This window comes from Podarcis cretensis (genome assembly GCF_951804945.1).
Source record: "Podarcis cretensis genome assembly, chromosome: 12".
Lineage (NCBI taxonomy): Eukaryota > Metazoa > Chordata > Lepidosauria > Squamata > Lacertidae > Podarcis > Podarcis cretensis.
In genome coordinates, this window is record NC_137181.1 from 42,553,025 (window position 1) to 42,575,514 (window position 22,490).

The following is a 22,490-nucleotide window of genomic DNA, read 5'->3' on the forward strand; positions in this document are numbered from 1 at the left end:
AGCCTCTTGGACTTGCTGATCAGAAGGTCGGCAGTTTGAATCCCTGTGACAGGGTGAGCTCTCGTTGCTCTGTCCCTGCTCCTGCCAACCTAGCCGTCAAAAGCACACCAGTGCAAGTAGATAAATAGGTACTGCTGTGGCGGGAAGGTAAACGGTGTTTCCGTGCGCTCTGGTTTCCGTCATTGTGTCCCGTTGTGCCAGAAGCAGTTTAGTCATGTTGGCCACATGACCCAGGAAACTGTCTGTGGACAAACGCCGGCTCCCTCAGCCTGAAAGCGAGATGAGCGCCACAACCCCATAGTCGCCTTTCACTGGACTTAACCGTCCTTTACCTTTACCTTTACTCATGTGTTTGTGTTTGATGTTTGAAACCTCAAACAATTTGCATCCGGAAAGTCACGCAATGGCTGCACTAACTGAGACTGAAAATGAATTTCCCTTTGTGGAAACTGAATACAATGATTGCTGAATTTGCATTAAAAATTCTAGAGCTGGAGCTGCACCTTTCAGAGTACGTAGCTAAACACTCGACCCCCCTTTCAAGGGAACTGTGGGAATTGTAGCTCTGTGAGGGGAGTGGGGGTGTTCCAGCAGCTCTCAGCACCTTAAAAAAAACCCCTGCTACAGTTTCCCAGATTCTTTGAGGGAAGCCATGACTGGTTTTAAAGTGGCATGATGCTGCTTTAAATGTATAGTGCAGACAAGGGCTTCAAACAGGTATTTGTATGCCCAGGTGCCGTGATCCCCCACCCTGCAATATGTATTGAAGAGACAACTTTCTTTGGGGTTCCAAGTAGGTCATTGAGATACAACTCTTCCCTAATGCTATAACATTAGCCCAAGGCTCTGCAGCTTGGGCTCTGCCAATCCAAAGGCAGCCTACCCAACTACACAGTCAACTTCCTGATTTTCTCGTCCGCCTGGAGTATGGCTGGTAGCCTACTATCAAACTGGGAGATATTGTAAGTTATGAAGGCCTGAACTGGTTCAAAATTGCTTCATGGTGGCTGAAATAGTTACAAAACCTTTTTTTAAAAAAAAAAATCTAACATCTTGAGCATAATTAAACTGAAGAGCTGAAAAGTATTCATGAACCCAAATTAGGTACTGAACCCATTTTTTAGTAGTTCTTCTGGGTAATTTGTTTGGGGGAATGCAGAAGTGGCAAATATAGATGGAGCCAGAATCACAACATGCACATTTAAACAACTATGCTTGAGTACTTAAATAATTCCCTGAATTTTGCCCAACTTTCTTCCTGAATATATATTTTATTTCCTTGAAATATTTAGGCATCTGAGGCTGAATCGCCTTTGTTTTTTCATCAAAGCTCTTAACTATAAAAGTCTTTTTCTTTGGGCCATTTCAACTTCAAAAGATTTTTAGGGCCTAGTTTGTTGGAAAGCTTGGGGATATAATTAGCTCAAATGGAAATAGATGCAAGTGAAATTTAGTTCCTAATGTTTTAATTTAGTGCTGCATTGCTGTACATTATTGAAGAGGAGAATACTTGAAAGCAAATGTAATTATTTCATTATGGTCCTCAAAATGCTTCCATTGGCCTTAATGACGAGAAACTGCATATGGAATCATACATTTTAATCAGCCTTTCATATTGTTGCATCAGATAAATAACAAATAATTTATGAAAAAGAAATCTTTCTGAATGGTTTGTTTCATACAGAGCTCTTGTTGCAGTTTAATAATGTAATCACATTTTAATTATCTAGAATTATTACAGTAGCGAAACAGCTAGAATACCGCTGTTTTCTTAAATTCGCATTATGTGCACCAGAACCAATGAAGAGTACTGGTTATAGATCAATATCTCACATACAGCAGCTCTGCTAGTCCCTTTAATTGGAATGGGTGTCCTTGTTAGAGGATGGATTTTTTCATTGCTGTATCAGTGGCAACATTCCCGTTCATTTTCAAAGGAGAAAAATTAACATTGCCCATACAGTGAATCCCTTGTTATTTCTGGCAAGAAAAAACGGCTTTCAGTGCGTGTCTCTAGTGGAGTGACAGTTTCATTTGCCAGAAGAGCGGAGAAAGGTACACGGCTGCCAATATTAGCTGTAAAGAACTGGAGACCAGGACAAGCAACCCCTTACCAAATGCACTGTATCATGATGAGTCTAACCAAATAAACTTTCCACTTCCAGAACTGGAGGCAAACCATTGGGCATGTTTACTTTGGGTCAGTGCTGAATCAAAATTGGTTTAACAAGCTTTCGACTGGCAGGGTTGTATTAAAACACGTGGGAATTAACGAGGTTGCATTTGCACAGATCAAGGTGTACTAATTTGAAGGTAGATAATTGTGTCTCCAAATTCTTTATTGTTGGTTATAATTGCTTTGGCAAACTGGATTGTCTTCATACTTCTATCTCCCATACTGCTGCTGTTTCTCCTCCTCCTCCTCCTCCTCCTTCTTCAAAATGATGGTGTCATTGTCACTGCTGTCATCTTGGTGCCTACATAACTCCCAAGTTAGTCACATCCTGGTAAAACTGTTTTCTTCTTAATTTGGTCTGATACGTTTTTGACTTTTCATCCATGCTGTACTAATATTCTTCTAGAAACTTGCCCTGCCCTTGTATGTTTAGGTGGTCGGTTGTGTCTGGTTTTTGCCCAAACCAAAGCATAACTTACCCTATTCCTTTCTTTTAAATGTGCAAGAACACTAATTATTATTGATTTTAAATCTCACTACAATTACAAGTAACTGTGATGAGTGGCAGATAAAAAGTAATAATCCATGGAGTTCTGGAAGTGTTTCATGTTTGTGTGTAGTGCTTTGCATGATCAATATTAACTGCCCCATTGAAACTAACTGCTGTATCAAATAACAGTAAATCAAATGAATGTGCTTACAGATTATTTATTGAAAGCTTTAATTGTTCACCGGGGTCCTGCTTATCTGAGGAAACAATAGAATGTAGTGATTGGACAAACTGGTTTGTAAATATTGAAACTGCCATAAAATACCCTGCTATCTCTAACCAGCTTAAGTGCTGGTTTACAGGCTTAGAAAGCAGAAGATCCTGGGTTCACTTGCCAGTGTCTCCAGGTAGAGCTGGAAATATACCTGTCTGAAACCCTGAACAGTTGCCATCTGTCCAGTGTAGACATTACTGAGCCACACAGGCCAATAATGCAAGGGAGCTTCAGATGGACTGTCCCAGTATAATGTAGCTTCATCTGTTTATGACCACTTAGTGAAACAAAACAACCAAATAAATCAACTTGGAAATCTAGACTTGGTAGTGGGAATGACTCATTTCCAAATGAACTCTTTTTGTCCTTGGTAAGGCTATAAATTTTCTTAAGCCACCATATGAAATCTACATGGTTGTTCTTAGCCCTGTATCCTTATTGCTAAGAGGGACACGGGTGGCGCTGTGGTCTAAACCACTGTGTCTTTTGGGCATGCTGATCAGAAAGTCAGCGGTTCGAATCCGCACAACAGGGTGAGCTCCCGTTGCTCAGTCCCAGCTCCGGCCAACCTAGCAGTCAAAAGCACGCCAGTGCAAGTAGATAAATAGGTACTGCTGTGGTGGGAAGGTAAACAGCATTTCCGTACACTCTGGTTTCCATCACGGTATTCTGTCGCACCAAAAGCGGTTTAGACATGCTGACCACATGACCCGGAAAGCTGTCTGTGGACAACCGCTGGCTCCCTTGGCCTGAAAGCGAGATGAGCGCCGCAACCGCATAGTTGTCTTTGACTGGACCTAACTGTCCTTTACCTTTACCTTTTTGCTAAGAGTAAAATCGAATAGAATCTTAGCTATAATTCTGTTCTTGTTCGCTAAGTATTTCACTCATCCGCACAATGGTATTCATTAGTTTGTCTGCTCTACCAGCTCAGAGGTTTCCCATAAGAGGAATTTTCTCTAGGGGTCAGGTTCCAGAACAGAAGAGAATAACCTGAAGGACCGGAGACACGTGATGTGGTCCCAACAGGTTCTGGTCAGGTTTTATAGGAGGCGGAAGTTGAGGTGGGTCTTCAAGGCAAGAGGAGCTGGAGACCTTGGCTAAAGTCTCTGCTGTGGTACCAACCACTGAAGATGCCTGGAATATGCCCAGTACAGAACTGAACTGGCAACATTTCGTCACGATCATATGACTTTTTGCACTCTAAATGCTGGAGGAGACAAGTAAAACTTATTCATCGCCCTCCCCTTCCTTCCTGGCATATTGTAGCGAAATATTGATTATGAAAATTCTATTAAATCAATACAAGTGTAAATAAAGCATTTGGGAAGCACTCTGTGTCTGTTGCCTTTTGGTACTGATACTAGAGGTGACTGGCAATCAGATGAACATCCCATTTTAGTAGTCCAGCACTTCAGCCATAAAAACTATGAAAAACATAAAAATCAATATAATCAATTATTGGTATTCGATACCCTGATTGGCAAACACTGGCACCCAGGTTACCATTGACAGCCATGGTGGGGGGGTCATTGCCTGATAAATTGGAGCACTAAGTTTAATTGAAACTCCCTCCCAATTGTAATTGATGAATCAAATTGACTAATCCATTAAAGTTGCGTGTCTGGTTTTGTTACCCATTGATTTTGAGAACAGCCCCCATGAGTAAGCTAGAAGGAATGGTTATTCTTTATTTATCACCCAGTTTTGTCAAGCACATCAAGACTTTATATCTGCCCATGTTCTTATATGTCTGTAGTCAATACACATGGAGAACTGTAGCCGGGCAGTGAGACATGAACAGCAAGGCAGACACAGCACACAAGACAGCAGGGATGGTGAATGCAGCACCACGGACAGTTCATAGTGAGCCACTTGCTTCCACAGGGCCTCTTCACCCAGCCCTTGCTCCGCCCTCTTGCCTGAAGAAAGTAGATCCTTAAAGGGCCAACCGCCTGGACTGGCGCTTCTCCTCTCTGGGGCATCCCACTTACTATCCTCTGGATAGGAGCAGTTGTACAGGAGTTCCAGGATCACAGAACTCCCAGCCACCAGCCTTAGGTTCTATGTTAGGAGACTGGACCAGTTCACCAGTAAGCAGCACAGCAGCTTTAGACTGGCTCATCCTCTGACTCTGAGCTCAAGGCCACTGCCTTCAGAGATCTGGTTGTGTGCCTCTTTGCTGAATTTTAGTCATGGTTTGAAGACATGTCTTTGAGATAGAGTAAGCTGTTTATTTTTAATAGACAGTTGATTGCTATGGCCACTGTTTTATTGTAGTTATTGGTGGCGAATGTGGGGTTAATGTTTTTTTTAATGATGAACTTTGTAATTATGTAATGGATTTTTATTTATTGTCATTTATCACGATATTTAGCTGGTGGTATATCACGATGTATTTATCACCCAGCATTAGTGTAAACCCCCCCCTTTACATTTTTTAAAAAAACTGAATATGAACCTCCAGAGAATTTGTGGAGGGAGCAGCAGAAATTTTGATAAGGAACTGTTAAAAATAACTTTGTCCTGCTCCATACATCACCCTGTGCACCTGTACAAATTGGCTGACCCTAAGATGAGACATGACCAATTAGTTAAGCAATAGCCTAGTGCACTGATGATTTCTGGTTTGTTTTGTTTTGTTTTGTTTTGTTTTGAGTACTGACAAAACATAAATCCTGCAGAGAACAGCTCAGCAACTTGCTCCGAAAAATGGGGCTATTACCTGCTTTGTGATGCCCTTTGCTTTGTAAACGGAAAATTATTTTTCGCTGAATACAGTCTGCTGAGTTAAAGCCCTTCACACCTTAGAGAAATGAGTAAATCAGAACTTAGAAATGGTTATAATACTACTAATAATTGTAATAGAAAGCAAAACATCTATGGGGGGAGAACACTTCTAAATGTGATATATCAATATAATTCAGCATTGTGAGTACACTGTTATGTGATTTAATCCAAGGAGAAAGATACAAACTGCCCCTTGTTTTTTTGAGCAATTGAAATATTACTCAGTTAAACATCTCTGCTGGGTTTTTAAATGACCCTTTCCAATGAACATGAAAAGGAAGGTATGTAGGAAATCAAAGTTTCACATCACTGCATCTGGCATCCCAATTAATTGGGATGATCTGTAATTTTCAAAGAATGTGGCACTAACCTTGAAATATCTCTGATCATTAAGTCAGTGCATTAATTTCGGGATTGAACTATGCTGTGGAGTTTTACATTTCTATAATTAAACAGTCACAGAAATTGAGAAGTGCAATGCCACATGAAATATCACTTGACAGGTGAGTTTTACTGCATGTGATTAGAACACTGACATTTTTGTCTGTCTGTGTGATATTGGACAACTGAAAAATGTATTAAAGGTATTAAACCTCCCATATTTTCTCTGGCTCTAAACCAGGATGCAAAGTGTGATAAATAATGTTGTAGGAAGAGTTCCTCTGAAAGAATTAAAAACACATTTATGGCAAATGTGTTAGCAATCAAAACTAATAAAAAATTATGGACAGAGCTTTAAAAGAGGAATATAATCTCTTTATATTGCTCTTTAGAGCAGCATGCTATGATTTTTTGGTTTGCCTCAAATGTGAGATATTCCCTCCTCAGGGAAAAGCCCCGAAGAGCCGCACACACGCTCCACGTGGCTCTTTAAAGGGAGCGCTGAGCAGAGCCTCCCGCCTGCATTTGCTCCATAAGACACACACATTTCCCCTTACTTTTTAGGAGGGGAAAAGTACGTCTTATAGAGCGAAAAATACGGTAGAATCTTAGCTATAATTCTGTTCTTGTTCGCTAAGTATTTCACTCATCCGCACAATGGTACATTTGTTTATCTGCTCTACCAGCTCAAAGGTTTCCCTATACCTAGGTAGGTCTTCCATCTTGATTCTGAATGGTGCTTGGCATCCAAACGCAGCCAAAGACTCCACTCTGCACCTTCGGAACCCTTGCACTGAGTTTAGTGACAATATCTCAGGAGGCGCCAAATTGGGGCAGGTTGGAAGTGTCCCACCAAATTGGGCAAAGGTTCAGAGGCCCATTATGCAAAAAGGGGGGGGGCGAACCCACATTTCAGTTCACCATCTTGATTCAAAATGGCACCAACAGAATCCGCCTCTTTCACCTTGGGAGTCCTCACTCTGAGTTTGGCGACAATATTTCAAATGGTGTCTGAACCCATAGCGAACAAACATGAATCCCATTCCAAAATACGTAGCGGATTTCTTAAGAGCGAGCATGTCTCAACTATCAATTAACTACATTCAACAGTATTCCCCGGGGCATATGCAATTGTACACACGCTCATTAATAGCAAAAATGGGTTGACTGGAACTTTTTCTAGCATTGCATTCTGGCAAACAAGCCAAAAATTCTGATCAGGTCAGTAGTGTTCTAATTAGTGCGCAATCCTAAACCTGTGCTGCTTTTATGCTTGTGCCTGTTGCCTCTTCAGGTTTCCTTTCCGAACTTAGCATCCCAGCTATTACAGACTGCAGAAGAAACTGCACCATGCAGCTTAATTGGAGCAGAAGGAGCAGGATTTGCAGGGTAGGAAGGACTCAGCGAGGTTGTGGGTAGCCCTGACTTCTGCAAATCTGGAAAGCAAAACTGCATTATGCTTTCATCTGTCATTGACATCAGATGAAAGCATAATGCAGTTTTTAAAAAGTATGGCAAGGGCAAAGAAAGAAAAAAAGAAAATTATGCTGGGAAGCAGCATCCATGAGGATGAAGGGCTACATAACGGCCCCGAAATGGCAGATATATTAACTTGGCAAGCGGAGTAACTGCTTTGGAAGCAGAGACCAAAATTGGGGCATATACCGTGTGAGTCTCACTCGCAGGCCTCCTTGGATCTTTTTTTTTTTTTTTTTTTTTTTTTGTCAACAAAGATATTTAAAATAAGCAAGTCAGCTGAAATGCATTGCTAAAGAATGCACAAGCCTTTAAATGCGGGAAGGTAAACAAATGTCAGGGTTTCGATGAGTTTGCATCCACATTTATTACAGGAAGCAGGCACACATCTCCAGCAGATCGGCATGTTGATAAGGCACTCCTCTTTATTTTCTGACTCAGAGAGGCTGATGCGGACCAGCATTACAAAAAGATATACTCCTTTCACAGGGCCAGGGTCAATATTCACATTAACTCCAGTAGCTGCTGATACATGATTCCAATGGTTAATGTTACGCTACTGCAATGGGAAAGGAGCAATTTCTAGATGAAAGGCATTAGGGAAGAGGATCTTACTCATACTCTTACAGCTTCCTAAGCTTTGCAGGAACAAATAGGGAATGGAGAGTATGGCGCTAACGTAATTTTAAAGGGGTGCCATGTCGATTGGAAAACGCAAGGGCACACATTTTGAGAAAGAAGCTCTCGTTTAAAGGTGTCATATGCTGCAATTGCACATAAGGAAGCAGCAATGTCTGCAATTTTCACCCCTTAGTGTACTGTCTAGAGACGTCTGGACCCTTTTAAACTCTCCCCCCCCCAAATGAGGAAATTATTGGACTGTTTTAGAGGTCCCTTCTTCCCCATCCAGGAAACTTGTTGCTGTTTAGTCGTGTCCGACTCTTCGTGACCCTATGGACCAGAGCACGCCAGGCACTCCTGTCTTCCACTGCCTCCCGCAGTTTGGTCAAACTCATGCTGGTAGCTTTGAGAACACTGTCCAACCATCTCGTCCTCTGTCGTTCCCTTCTCCTTGTGCCCTCAACCTCTCCCAACATCAGGGTCTTTTCCAGGGAATCTTCTCTTCTCATGAGGTGGCCAAAGTATTGGAGCCTGAGCTTCAGGATCTGTCCTTCCAGTGAGCACTCAGGGCTGATTTCCTTAAGAATGGAGAGGTTTGATCTTCTTGCAGTCCATGGGACTCTCAAGAGTCTCCTCCCGCACCATAATTCAAAAGCATCAATTCTTCGGTGATCAGCCTTCTCTATGATCCAGCTCTCACTTCCATACATCACTACTGGGAAAACCATAGCTTTAGTTAAACAGACCTTTGTCCTGCAAACTAGGTTGCAGCAGCAGAGGCGACCAAACGCAACCTCTCCACCCTGCAACAGAGGTTGCCCTGAAATCACATCTCTCCTTGCAGTTCATCTTGAAAGGAGCTAATCTATTCTAGCCAATAGGAGGCTTGTTTCAAACATAATTGTGGCACAGGTGGATGTTTTCAGCCAGGAAAGTCACATCTGGGGATGGAAGGGGGTGGCTCAGTTGTCTCCAATATAAGGCTTTTTGCAAGCCTGGTTGTTGCAGGTGCTGGAGATTGCAGCCAGAGTGAGTATTAGCCATCCCCACCTCATCTGTACTCTTCAGGAAGTGCATTCACACACAACACTTTCTTCAAGCCTACTTGCTGGTAAGAGGGTGAGGAGAGTGTGTGTTATGTGTGGTTGCCAGGGTGTGTATAGCTGTTGTGCGAGTCCTGTTGTGTGTACGGTCCTTAAAGGGTCGGTGATACCAATGTAGCAGCATTTATTGCAGAGTGTTTAAAAATGCCTGAGCATTGTGATGTAGCATGAGAGAAAAATTGGTGTGTGTGTGTGTGTGTGTGTGTGTGTGTGTGAAATGTTAAACTGAAACAAACCCAATTGTTGGAGCCTGTTGTTAAGTAGTTAATGATGTGTTTATATTTGGTAATCTTGACAAGTACAGTACTTGGAAGCATATTGCAAGAACTCAGCATGCTATATAACAAATTCCAGAGGGATCGGCCATCTTAATCTGTGGCAGCAAAAACAACAGAGAGTCTTGTGACACTTTCAAGGCTAATAGTTTTACAGCACAATCCTATTCAGAAGTAAGTCTCTGTGCTATATTACATTGGTCTCAGGGATGGTGTTAACCCCCCCTCCCACTCCCCCCCCTCCACAGATAAAATGAAGAAGAAAATTGGATGAGCTTAACCAAAGAAAAATCAATGTAGTATTTAATTTTCCAGAGCTGGTTTTACAACTACAGTGTATGCTGCCATATTAGAAGTCAGACTACACACACACAGGCACATACTTTTTGGCTTTTGGCCCATCATATAACTATAGTATATAGAGCAATTAGCTGATTCTGATCTTTTTTTATAAAACACACACACACACACACACACACACACACACACACACACACACACACTAACCTGTCTGGAGGAACCAAACTGCAGCTTAAATCGATCCTCAGAAAATTATGAGCCAAAATTAAAATGATGTGTTTCACAGAATAATAGTTTTAGCGACAAAGTTGAGTGTAATAGCTGAAAATGCATGAACCTATTACAGCTGACAAATGGGAGATAATGAAGGGGTGTGTCCTTCCAACATGCTGAGTTTTAATCGCCAGCTGTAGTCTAATTGCCATCACAGATACAGATACAGGAGCTCTCAGAACTTTAAATTGGGATGGGAGGGTAGTATAAATTAAGGAGCCGATATAAATTAAGAAGTTACGTACAAAACACTGTTTTCTCTCTGATAGTTCACCCTGGTCCAAGCTTTGTGCCTGTGCAGAAGCTACACCGGGGATGGTAGAAACTATGGCCCTACAGATACTACAACTCCCACCATCCCTGACCATTGGTTATGCTGACTGGGGCTGATGGGAGATGGAATTCAGTAGCTTCTGGCAGTTCATAGGTTCTAGTCTACACCGTTCAAGGCTTTTAGGGTGCATATCTTGGGTCATGCCGCACAGCAGAATGTCTTGTGTAAGCCTTATGCAGTCGAACCTTGGTTGTCGAATGCCTTGGTACTAGGACGTTTTGGCTCCCAAACTCCACAAACCTGGAAGTGCGTGTTCCAGTTTGTGAACGTTTTTTGGAAGTCGGACGTGGCTTCTGCGGCTTCCGATTAAGTGCAGGAAGCTCCTGCAGCCAGTCAGAAGCTGCGCCTTGGTTTTCAAACCGTTTCGGGAGTCGAACGGGCTCCCGAAATGGATTAAGCTCAACAACCAAGGTACGGCTGTATAGTTCTTGCACATTTGCAAATACTTTATGCTGAGATGCTAAGGATCAAGATAGAGGTTCCGGCTCTAGAATTCGTTCGTACAGTATTTTTTGCCGAAGAAATCTTTTCCAAAAAAAAGAGAAAAGGAATCAAAGCCTTTACCTGTCACGGCCTTTGTTTTGTTGTCACTGCTGGCTGCGATCTGCACCTGTTGTAGGTGGGTGGCAAGAATAGCAGGGAGTCACCATAAACCGGCAACAGGACTCAGCCAGAGCCCTTCTATGACCGGGTCAAACACACACTCCGTCCAGGGTCATGTCCAGGTTACCAAGTCAAGGCTGGCAATTCTCTGTGCTAGGGTTTTGTTTCTTCTCTATTCACCCCGCTTAAGTGGTTGCATTCCCAATGTCACCTTCACTCCAGAACAGCAGCATAAAATTAGCAGAAATATGCAAAACGTTTTATTTATTTTTGAAGCCACAGAAGGGGAAAATCATGTGTTGCTTTGGAACCTTCGTTTATATTAGAGTTTTGAAACGTGCATTTTTTTAAAAAGTGCAATAAAATAAGTAAGCTCTGTGTTTCCCATGCATAGACTTTTCTTCTCCTCCTGGAAGATTATTAAAACAGATTTCTTTTCTGTTTTTTTGCTCCAGACTAGACATGAAAATTAAATGATATTGGGGGTTTTTTTCTGTTTGGAGCTTATAAATAACTTCTACAATGAAGCACACATACAAGCTGCAAAGAATCTGGTTCTAATTACTTGTACTCTAGTTGAACTTTGGCGTTTCCTTTGACTTTCTGTGAACCGTGTGCTTTGCACTTCTGGAGTGAATTTGTGTGCGCGCACACCACACACCCAGATCCAGACTGACTCTTTATTTGGTGCCAGTAAAAATGAGGGTTAACAGAATGTTTTGACCAAATGCAACACTTTGCCATTCACCCTAATTAGCTGAAATTGCTCTATCCCACCAGGGACTCAGAGCTGAATGTTCCAACTTCCCTTGGGGCTATCCAGGAAATGCCATTTGCTTTACAACTTCTTATTCTTTTAAGGCTCAGCTGTCTGAAGAGACCACATTAAAACCCGGCATTTAATAATCCACGTTTGTTGTAATATATATATATATATATATATATATATATATATATATATATATATATAATGAAAGAGATTTCATAAATGCTTGCCCTGTTTTTAATCAGCCACAACATTAAAACCCTTCTATCTGTCAGCAGGGTTTCACTAACAGTAAATTAGCTCTTGTAAAGCACACTTCACTTACTTAAAGATCTTATCTACAGCTTTAGCTAAACTTTATAAAAACAATCAAATGTGAAGACTTGTGACTTAAAGCTATTGTTTAAGGAATTCTTAAGTGGGTCTCAGGTGCCTCTTGGTGAATTAAGGTTGTAGAGCACAGCAGCAACATAAACTTAATTTACTCATTTTGAGGAAATCTGTTTCTAGAATTGTATTATTTCTTTAGCTGGATGTTGTTTGGCAAACTTTCTTCATCTGTGCGCACACCTAGAACTGCCTTCTTTTTTTCTTTCTGCTTTGTTCAGACTTGTACTTTGTTTCTGTACAAAGCACTGTTCTTTTGGATTTAAGCCTCTTACCCTACAAGTAGGACCTGGTTTTATAATGTGTTAGTAAATGAATTCATTTGAACCAGTGTTGCAATGCCTTTAGATACTTATCAAATATTTTTTTACTGTGCAAAATGCTTTAATCATCTTTATTTATTTTTCCTTCGGAGAAATGTTGTGAAGTAGGTAGGTCACGGTTCCCATTTTACAGGCAGGGAATTGGAATGGCAACCTGTCAAATGAGTTAGACTCTATAGCGAAACCAGCCTTCTTTAAATAAGTTTTTATTTATACTTTTCAAGTTTATACATTTTATTAGTTTTATAATCAATTTAACATTTCAAAATTTGACTTCCTTTCCCCTCTTTCTGTGATTCCTTAATTTTTTTTTTTAATATCTTCTGCATATCCAAATTCATTTAATTATCTACTTTAAATATATACTCTTGTGAAACTGCAGGTTATTGAAATAATCCTCCTAAAGTTTTTATCTGTTTGCAATTTATCTGCAAATATTCCATAAACCATTTCCATTCTTTTATAAAAAGTTTGTTATCTTGATTTCTTATTCTTCTGGTAAGTTTCGCCATTTCTGCATATTCCACAAGTTTTTGAATCCATTTTTCCTTTGCTGGGACTTCTGCTTCTTTCCACTTTGGGGCAAATAGCATTCTTGCTGCTGTAGTAACATACATAAATAAATTTATGTACAATTTAGGTAGTTCTGTCCCTATAATTCCCCAAAGAAAAGCTTCTGTGTTTTTTTTTTTTTAATAAAAGTTATTTTGAACATCCTTTTCAATTCATTGTATAGCATTTCCCATTTTACAGGCAGGGAACAGGAATGGCAACCTGTCAAATGAGTTTGACTCTATAGGGAAACCAGCCTCCTAGTCCTCCATTACTGCACATGGGTGTACTGGGATGCTCATCATAGACATTTTGTCGCCTGAGGCGGACTAGAGGACCGCCTCCCTCCATTCCATGTATATAAATTGAATGGGCTGGCCATTGACTCTTACTAAAGCACTTGTCCTGGAAGGCAGCAGGCTAACCTAGAGGCATGCAGCAGACCATGTGCGACACACAACTCTCCGACAGAGAGCAATGGGGCTCAGGAAGAAAGCTGCCACTCATCTTGAAGTGATTGCCTCACACTGCCTAACGGTAGGGACGGTCTTTTACTCAGCACCAGCCCTTTTATTCTCCTCTTAGCAATGGCTGTTCATGCAGTAATTCACTGGCAGGCAACCAACTTCCACCACTCAGTGGGGGAAGGGAGACAGCACCCTTGTCAGAGGTCCCACATGGATAAACGAACTAAGGCCCAGGGGCTGGATCCGGCCCAATCGCCTTCTAAATCCGTCCCACGGACAGTCTGGAAATCAGCGTGTTTTTACATGCGGAGAAGAAGAGAAGAGTTTGGATTTGATATCCCGCTTTATCACTACCCTAAGGAGTCTCAAAGCAATCTTCTTTTCTCTCCCTTCCCCACAACAAGCACTCTGTGAGGTGAGTGGGGCTGAGAGACTTCAGAGCCCAAGGTCACCCAGCAGCTGCATGTGGAGGAGCAGGGACGTGAACCCGGTTCACCGGATTACGAGTCCACCGCTCTTAACCACTACACCATGTGTCCTTTTATTTAAAATGCATCTCTGGGTTATTTGTGGCGCCTGCCTGGTGTTTTTACATGAGCAGAATGTGTGCTTTTATTTAAAATGCACCTCTGGGTTACTTGTGGGGCATAGGAATTTGTTCAGTGAGCTCCTTGGAGAAAGAGGTGGGATGTAAATGCGATGAATGAATGAACTGACACTGTCCACTAAGGGTGTCGGATCCTGTTGTTGAATGCCACTGAATGGGGAAGCTGAAGATGGTAGTCCACTTGCAAACTGCTGCGTGCCTGTAAGAATTAACGTGCAAAGGATAGAGCGAGAGAGAGAGAGAGAGAACCCTAAAACGTAACAATTACTTGCCACATCCTGCGCCCATTTGCTTACTTGACTGCTCAAAGCCACATCTTGCCCACCATTACCTATTTGTTTCTGCTTGATAGGAGTTGACAAAAACTCAACATTTGCTTAGAAAGCTGGGTTACTTCACTGAGCAATACACCCAGATCGTTGCATCCCTTCCTGTGAGGTCAGGCTGCAAAACAGTATTTATAGTCCATTCATAAGAAATCCATTGCAGAGCCAGGAGTATTCCAGGCCCCTCTGGTTCAATAATTCTGGAGATAAGTGATGTGGATTTCTATTGGCAGCTGAAAATTTCTGGTTGTATAAATACTTTGCTGCGATGGATAGAACTCAGTAGCAGTTAATTATTTCCTGTGTAAAACCAATACTTGGATTACTGTTTTAGAACTTTTAGACAGACATTTCCCCAGATTTATCAGCTTCAAGACTATTTTGCCAGAGAGCTCAGTGGTAGCTTTTTCTGCGTGTAGTTGGCTCTGAATTGTGCATCTGCAAAGCTGTCTTGATATCTTGAGTAACCCAAATTCCAATAGGTTGATTAGCATCAGCCTGAATTTTGTTTACGCATAGTCAGCAGTTTGACTACTGTAGGTGATGGGTGTTGGTCTTATTGTTTGCTCTGGGACCATAAAAAACAGGGAGCACAGTTGTTTTTAATGTCCATGTATCCCAACTACCTCAAAGCCTAAACATCTTTGTAGCCTGAGAGAGCTGAATGTTTTGAGTTTTATCACAGGGCTTTTATCCTCTCCTAGACTGTTTGGGAACTGCATGCTTGGAATAAGGAGAGCAGAATGTTTGAGACCTCTCAAGGGCATTTGATGAACCTAATTTTAATTTAAAAGGACTAATAGATTATTGATTTAAGCAGCAAGACTGTGCACCAATCAATTCCCAGAGCACTGTATGCCTATTCTAAATAGCAACAAAAATTATAATTGAGAAAATTCTGCTTCTGCCTTCCTTTAGAAACTATTTGAAAAGCTGGATCTGTACATGTTTGTTTTGAACTGGCTGGTTGGCACACACTTTTCTGTGTCCCACTTGGGAAGCCTTACAGAAATTAAGCAATCTGTTCCTCTGGGCTACACTGTCAGTGTGGAAAGAGTATTGCAGTTGTCTGGTCCCGGGGATATCTCCTCTGACTACACTCTTAGATAATCTTTTGATTTCTGTCATAGTAATAATCTATCTGTGAAGAAATCAATTTGGAGGACCTGGAAATAGTTCAAATTGGGACCTCACATTTTCCTTCGAAACGCTTTCTGAAATGGGGTGCGCTGAGATTCTGAGGGGTTTCTTCAGAATCTCAGGGCACCCCATTTCAGAAAGTGTTTTGAAGGAAAATGTGAGGGCCCAATTTGAACTAGCTCCAGGTCCTCCAAATTGATTTCTTCACAAATAGATTAACTGGCAAAGTGGAAGGAAGGACTTCATGGTATTTAAAGCTCCCTGCACTCGTGCTAACCAACACTTGAAGAGGTTGCTTCTGAGCATGGGCATAGCCAGGATTTTTGTTAGGCGAGGGGCAGGCCTTTTGTTGGGGGAGCAGAACATCAGTTTGCTATGTATTTTTATCAATTTAGGGGGGCACCTTCCCCTCTGCCCCCCCAGCTACATCCATGCTTCTTGAGATTTACAGATTGCTTATTGATGTGTCCATGTGTGAGTTAAAGAACCTCAAAGATATATGGAAGGGGGGATTTAGGAATTCAGATGGATTACCATGCCTGGGAAAACCTGTGGCCTCAATCCCTATTTATAACCACCTCAGATAAGATTTAGGAAGCAGGGCTCAAAAGTCTCTTGTGTTGGCACTGGACCCCCCAAGAGATGATCTCAAATCCACAAGTCCGCCTCATCTCCATGGTGGAGGGGTGTTTGTTTGTAAAGGGATTTTCTTACATAGGTGGTGGGGGTGCCCTAAACTCTTTTGTGACTGGGCAATTAAGGAGATAATCCATTACCTGCCAAACATTCACTTTAGACTAGGGAAACCACCTCCAGTCTGCTTTTGGTGCATGAAGAATGAATCTCCTTATTATTGGCAGCAGCTAGAATCTCTAGGTGCTGGAAATCAAGAAAGAAACCTTCTAAGGTGGGGTTAGCTGAATAGTGCATGGGGTATGAGCATCTTACACAGCACCATAAAGTGGCAGAGGGTAAATCAGAGTGGGACCAATTCAAAAATACTTGGGTTTCCACTTCTTAGTTTTATGCTGGCGTATCCACCAGCATCAACCTGTGTGTGGAGACGCTTTGTACTTACGGACTGAACTTTGCAACTGTTATACAGTTGTATTGTTTATTGAAGTTTTTTTTTAAAAGAAAAAAAAGCTGTAAAAAAAGAACTCCCTGACATTCTGGAATTCTAATCAACAGTAGCCAGTGATGAAACGTGGGGTCAATGAAAAGACAGAATTTAAGAAATGTGGCAGATATAATATACTGCAAATCTGAATCGGTATTTGTTTTTCAATAGAAGAATGTCCCATGAGGCCAATACTTGAGTCTCTGTAGAGGTTTTGCTCTTGTCTTTTTGCTCAATAAAAAGCTTTGCCATTTCTCTGAATCATCAGACAAACCTAGCTATCTTGCCTAAGGTTGGGGTTTTTTTATGCTTAAGGTTTACATCTATTTATGCTTAATTCAGTTTATAGTGTGAATATAAAACACGTAGCAGCTGGAAGGCAAGTTGAGTTTTGTCTTCCACACTTAAATCATTCTCTTTTGGCAAAATAACTCCAGAGAGCCTCAGCACTACCCTTTAGTGTCAAAATGCCCCAAGAAACAGCAAAATAAGAACATATATTGCATATCCACAGGGAATTGAAATAATTATGGATTTTAGGCACCAAAATCCTAAATATGTGTATAGTTTTATGGTGCCCCTATAATATTACTGGCAGTATCATATAGTTTTCTGTGATATTTTTTATGGTTGGTGCAGATGTTGACACTTTGAATCATGAGAACGTATGCCATTCTTCAGCATGTTGTAGGAGTGGAGTCCATTGTTGTTTACATCCTGGAAAACCTTTTACGTAATTGTGAAGATAATAATTTGGTTTTCGGGAAGCAGGACCAAGACCCAGTTTACACAGACATACATGGTGGACAGGAAGAGACCATTGATATCTTCCCAGACCAAGAGATAGCCCAAATACTGCTTTCCCTATGATTGAATGGTTTCTTTAAATGTAAAGGTTCATCATTGTTCCACTCGATGTGTATGTCTTTAAGGGGCCAGAGCTAAATAACGAGACCCAGCTTTACAGCTGTGAAACATAGCAGGTGCTGCTGAGTTGTACTGATTAAGGTGTGTCAGCATTTGGGTGTAGTATATAAGGAGCAGCACCTAGCTCTCCCATTACCCTGGGGGATGGGTTGGTGGTTGGGTCATGTTTGTTTGTTGATTTATTTAGTGTAAATGGAGTTTTTGTTTTTCTTATTAAAACCTTTAAGTTATTTTTGAGTCCCTTTTTAATGCATGGTCTCCCCAGCAAGCTCTCTGCAGCGCTACCATACTGCAAAAAGTCAACATGCTCCACAACTCCCATAATCACTGATGGTTGACCATGCTGGATGGAGCTAGTGGGAGTTGTAGAAGGCACCACTTTGGCAATTTCTGCCTTAAAAGATAGTACCATGTTGTAGGTGGGTAGAGAATAAAATGAGTCAGTACCTTTCCTGCTCATAGAAAAGAAGATTAAATAATCCAGTCTAGTCTTCTCATCCTTCGTTTTCTACGTTTGGGAGGTGTTCTTTGCGTGTTCAGAGGATTGTTCAAATGTGCAACTCTTCCCACCTTCCACTGTGGTTTTAAGTGGTGCAACCCAGAAAAACATTATATAATACAGTACAGTGGTACCTTGGTTTTTGAACGTCTCCATTGACGAACATTTCTGTTTTCAAAAGCCATAAACCTTTGGTTTTCGAACATAAATGCTTTGGTTTTCGAACACGCCTCAGAAGTCGAACATGCCACGTGTGGGCTTCCTCTGAGTGCAAGATCCTGAGGCCTAGCTGTCGGCTATTGAGTTTTCAGTTTTCGAACATTTCGGAACTTGAACAGTCTTCCGGAATGGATTACGTTCAAAAACTGAGGTACCACTGTGCTTCTAAATACATGAGAACCAGAGATACACTTCTTTCATCATACCATCAGCATTGTTGCAAATTTGTTACTGTTTGTTCATTTGCCATGAAACAAGTGCATCCCTTTTATCTGTATTGGCCTGAGATGAGTGGGCAGGTTTTACACGACAGGGTTACAAAGTAGGGGGCTCTGTGAATGTTTTGCTATTACTGTATTTATTGGTTGTGCATAGTTCTCTGGTTTCTGTTGGCTCTAGCCCTCGGTAGCTTTGGCTCATTTAACTAAAGGTTTGCATGATGGGGAGCCTGTGGCCCTCCAGATGTTGTTAAACTCCAACTCATATCATCCCTAAGCACTGGTTGTGCTGGTTGGGGCTGATGGGTTTTGGAATCGAACAACATCTAGAAGGCCACAGGCTCCCTACCCCTCTTCTAGTCCGTTTGCTGCTGGAGTGGAGATAGGTGTGCGTGCATGCATGCCACCTTAAAATAAAATATATATTAAAATAACATATATAATGATATTAAGCAGAGCTTGCATGTAGTTTCCAATTTAGCCAGCCTATCAGAAAAAAATAGAAAGTATTGTATATTTTGTGTTCCTTGATGTAGACTGTTGGCAGCGATGGATTTATGGCTGTGCAGTGCGGTTTTCCTGCACAGGGCGCCAAGCCGAAGGGGTGCAAAATTGAGAAGACCCATAATTGAAAAGATTGCAGTGGTTAGCCCAAGACTTTCCAGAGTAGACTTTGTGTAGGAGAAAGATTCAAATCATATTCTTTTTGTGGATGGGGATACACACACACACACACACACACACACACACACACACACACACGGACTCTTCATGGAAGATGTCTTTAATGTCTTTTTTTTTGTTTTGGTATTCTAATTTGTCATGTTAATTTCTCAATTTAGGCTCTAGACCATAAAGTGTTTAAGTTTTTGACTAATACGTGGGTTGCATTTTATTATCCCCTTGTTTACTGATATTGTTTATGCATTCTGAATATTTAATTGAATTAATGTGTTTTCAGTATTGATTTCAAAGTTCATTTGCAGCTTGGCTGTTGCATTTTTTAATCTGATATTTTGTTCACATTGATTGCCTTTTGAAATAATTATATTAATTACAGTATGATGTTGTTAGCCACCTTGGCCTATTTCTGGGGGGACAAACAGGGTGCAAATAAATTAAATGAATGAAGCACTTGCTGGTTTTTGCAACACTCTACAAAGCAGGTGTGCAAAGCTTACCCCACAGGCAGCTCAGGGGATTTACTATGCTCTGCACATTAATGCTTCCTGGAAGGACAGAGTGGGCACATTAAAAGAGATGGTTTTGAATGTCTGAACTGGCCCAATGTAATTATCTGTCTTAAATATTGCACCTCCCAGAAAAAGTTACATTTGAAATGGGAGATCTGTTGCGTGGATCAGCTGGTGGCATATGACAAAGCCAATATCTGAATGCACTAAAAACGTCCTCCTCTTGTTTTCTTTGTAGCAATTGAAACTCAGAGCACCAGTTCTGAAGAACTTGTTCCCAGCCCGCCTTCCCCGCTTCCTCCTCCTCGTGTTTACAAACCCTGCTTCGTTTGTCAGGACAAATCTTCTGGATATCACTATGGCGTCAGTGCTTGTGAGGGATGTAAGGTGAGTCTCCAGGCCTCCCTGATAAACTTTGCTGGTAAAGTGGGTTGAACAAATTGGGGGGGAAACCTGGATCAAGTGGTCTTTTCCATCCATGGCCTCTGTTGTCCTGTCTGAGGGCTATTTCATTGTCTCCCTTCCGTTTCTTTTGTATTGTTAGCAAAACTTCAGAAGGACTTATCTTCCCCCATCATTTAGTTCACACTAGCTCTCGTCTGTTTTCAACTTTTGCATCGTCCCTGAAGGCTTGGTACTTCCATGCTGCTTATTATGGATCACTTGGCTGAAGCCGTGTTGAATTGTTGCAGACCCAGGGTTGCCGTTATGTAAACTCATAGGCTCCTTTCAGTTGCTGCTGCTGTTGTTTATATAATTTGCGCTACCCACAGACCTTGACATGGCGCATCAATAAAAGCACAACTTCAAGCGTTGTGCCAGCAGGAGAAGAAACACTTAGATGCAATAATGGCAAACTCAGTGGCTTGACGCAGCTAAAGTAAAATTCTGTTCTGAAGGCCACATATCACAGTGGAAGCTAAACATTAAACCTTCGTAGGAAACCATGTTTGCCTTTTTGGTTTTCAAACTTGATTAAGGATACCACACTTTCATCTTTGGGTGTTGTCTGTAGGAAAACTGGGTTTTGACACTGCAGTCAATCCCATTCAACTCCATGGGACTTCCTTTGGAGTAGGCATGGATAGGATTGTGCTGTAAGGATCCGGTCTTCTAGCCAATGCTGCTGATTCCATATAGCAGCTGTGAGTGTTACATGGCATCAGAAGCATTAGCTAGAATATATTGCATGAGTGTGTCTGTCTGTGTGTGAATACGCATGAACCTTTTGAAGTTTACATTGATTTGCTGTTGTCCTTGATGCCCAGTTGGGCTGGGTTAAAAAGTCAATATCTTGCTGTCTCTTTGATCAACAGGTAGTTGTAATCTCACAGAGATCACTTGGGTGTGGGTAGGTGTCTAGGTAAATATATTTGGACTGAAACAACCAATTTTTCATCAGTTTATGACACCTGATGTGTCCAACAGTACCATCCTATGCATTGTAAGCTTCATTGAGTTAAGTAGAATTCACTTCCAACTAAATAGGCATAGGATAGCAGCCTGGAACATACAATCTTATAGCATCAAAAAATAGCATGTATTTTTTATCCTTTATCTTCCTGCCCACACATCCCAAATGCCTGCACCAACTGAACCTTGCAGAGATTCCTTTTACCTCTTGCCTGATGCATGTCCATTTTGCATAATTCTTCGTGTTCTTCTACCTATGATTTGCATCCATTTCTTGTTTTGCTCCTTCTTCTCCAACACTGTATGTAGATGGATAATTCTTGGAGCCTGCAGGTTGCTCTGCGCTTAGTGTATTCCTGCCATACCTCTTTCTTCCAAATTGAATTTTATCAAATCCTATGCTTCTGTGATGCTTTTGCAGACCGTGAGCTGTAGTAATCCCATCTCCAGTCAAGTAAACTCCCTTAAAATCTGAAAATGCAGAGACTCTTCCTTGGTTTTGATTTCCGCAAGCAGTTCTATTACCTCCTTGGCAGCCTTGCTGTTTCATTGACATGCACCTGTAATCATTCTCAGGAACTAGTCCAACGCCTGGCGAAGTCAATTGAAACACTCTCATTGACTTCAGATAAGGATATGAGCAGCTTCTTCCGCTTTATCACGACCCAAATACTCCATAGCTCAGGCTCTCTGCAAAAGCACTTGTCAGCAAATTGGTCTTCTCTCATCTTGATTAACTCAACCTCTTCTGTATCATTTTCCCCCACCCCCTCGCCCTGAGATCTTGTCGTAAGTCGCTTTGTCTTGCAGTAATCCCTCCGTACTGAGAATTTCCTTCTTTTGCTCCACCAAACACTTTTCCCTTTGGCCTTCCTTAACCCCATCTTCATCGACAATAATTCTTCTTCAGCTGTTCCCTACAGCCTATTCTCATCTGATTTTGTGCAACTCTATCTTCCGAGCATGGAATATTTTAAAACCTGCAATAAAACGCCATATGGTGTTAATGAGGCTGTGTGAATAATGGCTAGGAATAAATTGTATTATTTTTCAATCCCTGACATTAATATGCCCGCAGTTTACCAGGATGTATTGAAAATGTTGGACACCAGATTGCTTAAATATCCAAATTAGATCATTGGGAAGAAGTGAATTGGTGAGTTATTAGTACATCTTCAAGGTTAAAAACTGTCTTTTAAGTTAGGATTCCCAAAAGCCCGGCAGATTTTTGAAAACT

At 41.4% G+C, this 22,490-nt stretch overlaps 1 protein-coding gene across 9 annotated transcripts in view; it reads left to right on the forward strand.

The window, feature by feature from the left end:
- The window catches only part of RARB (retinoic acid receptor beta), a 357,399-nt gene that overhangs the window by 263,039 nt on the left and 71,870 nt on the right, over window positions 1-22,490 (forward strand). For all 9 annotated transcript variants that reach the window (XM_079947362.1, XM_079947368.1, XM_079947366.1 and 6 more), the window contains one exon: window positions 20,079-20,227. In XM_079947362.1, the coding sequence (XP_079803488.1) occupies window positions 20,079-20,227 (149 nt within the window). The remainder of the gene's footprint in view (window positions 1-20,078; window positions 20,228-22,490) is intronic.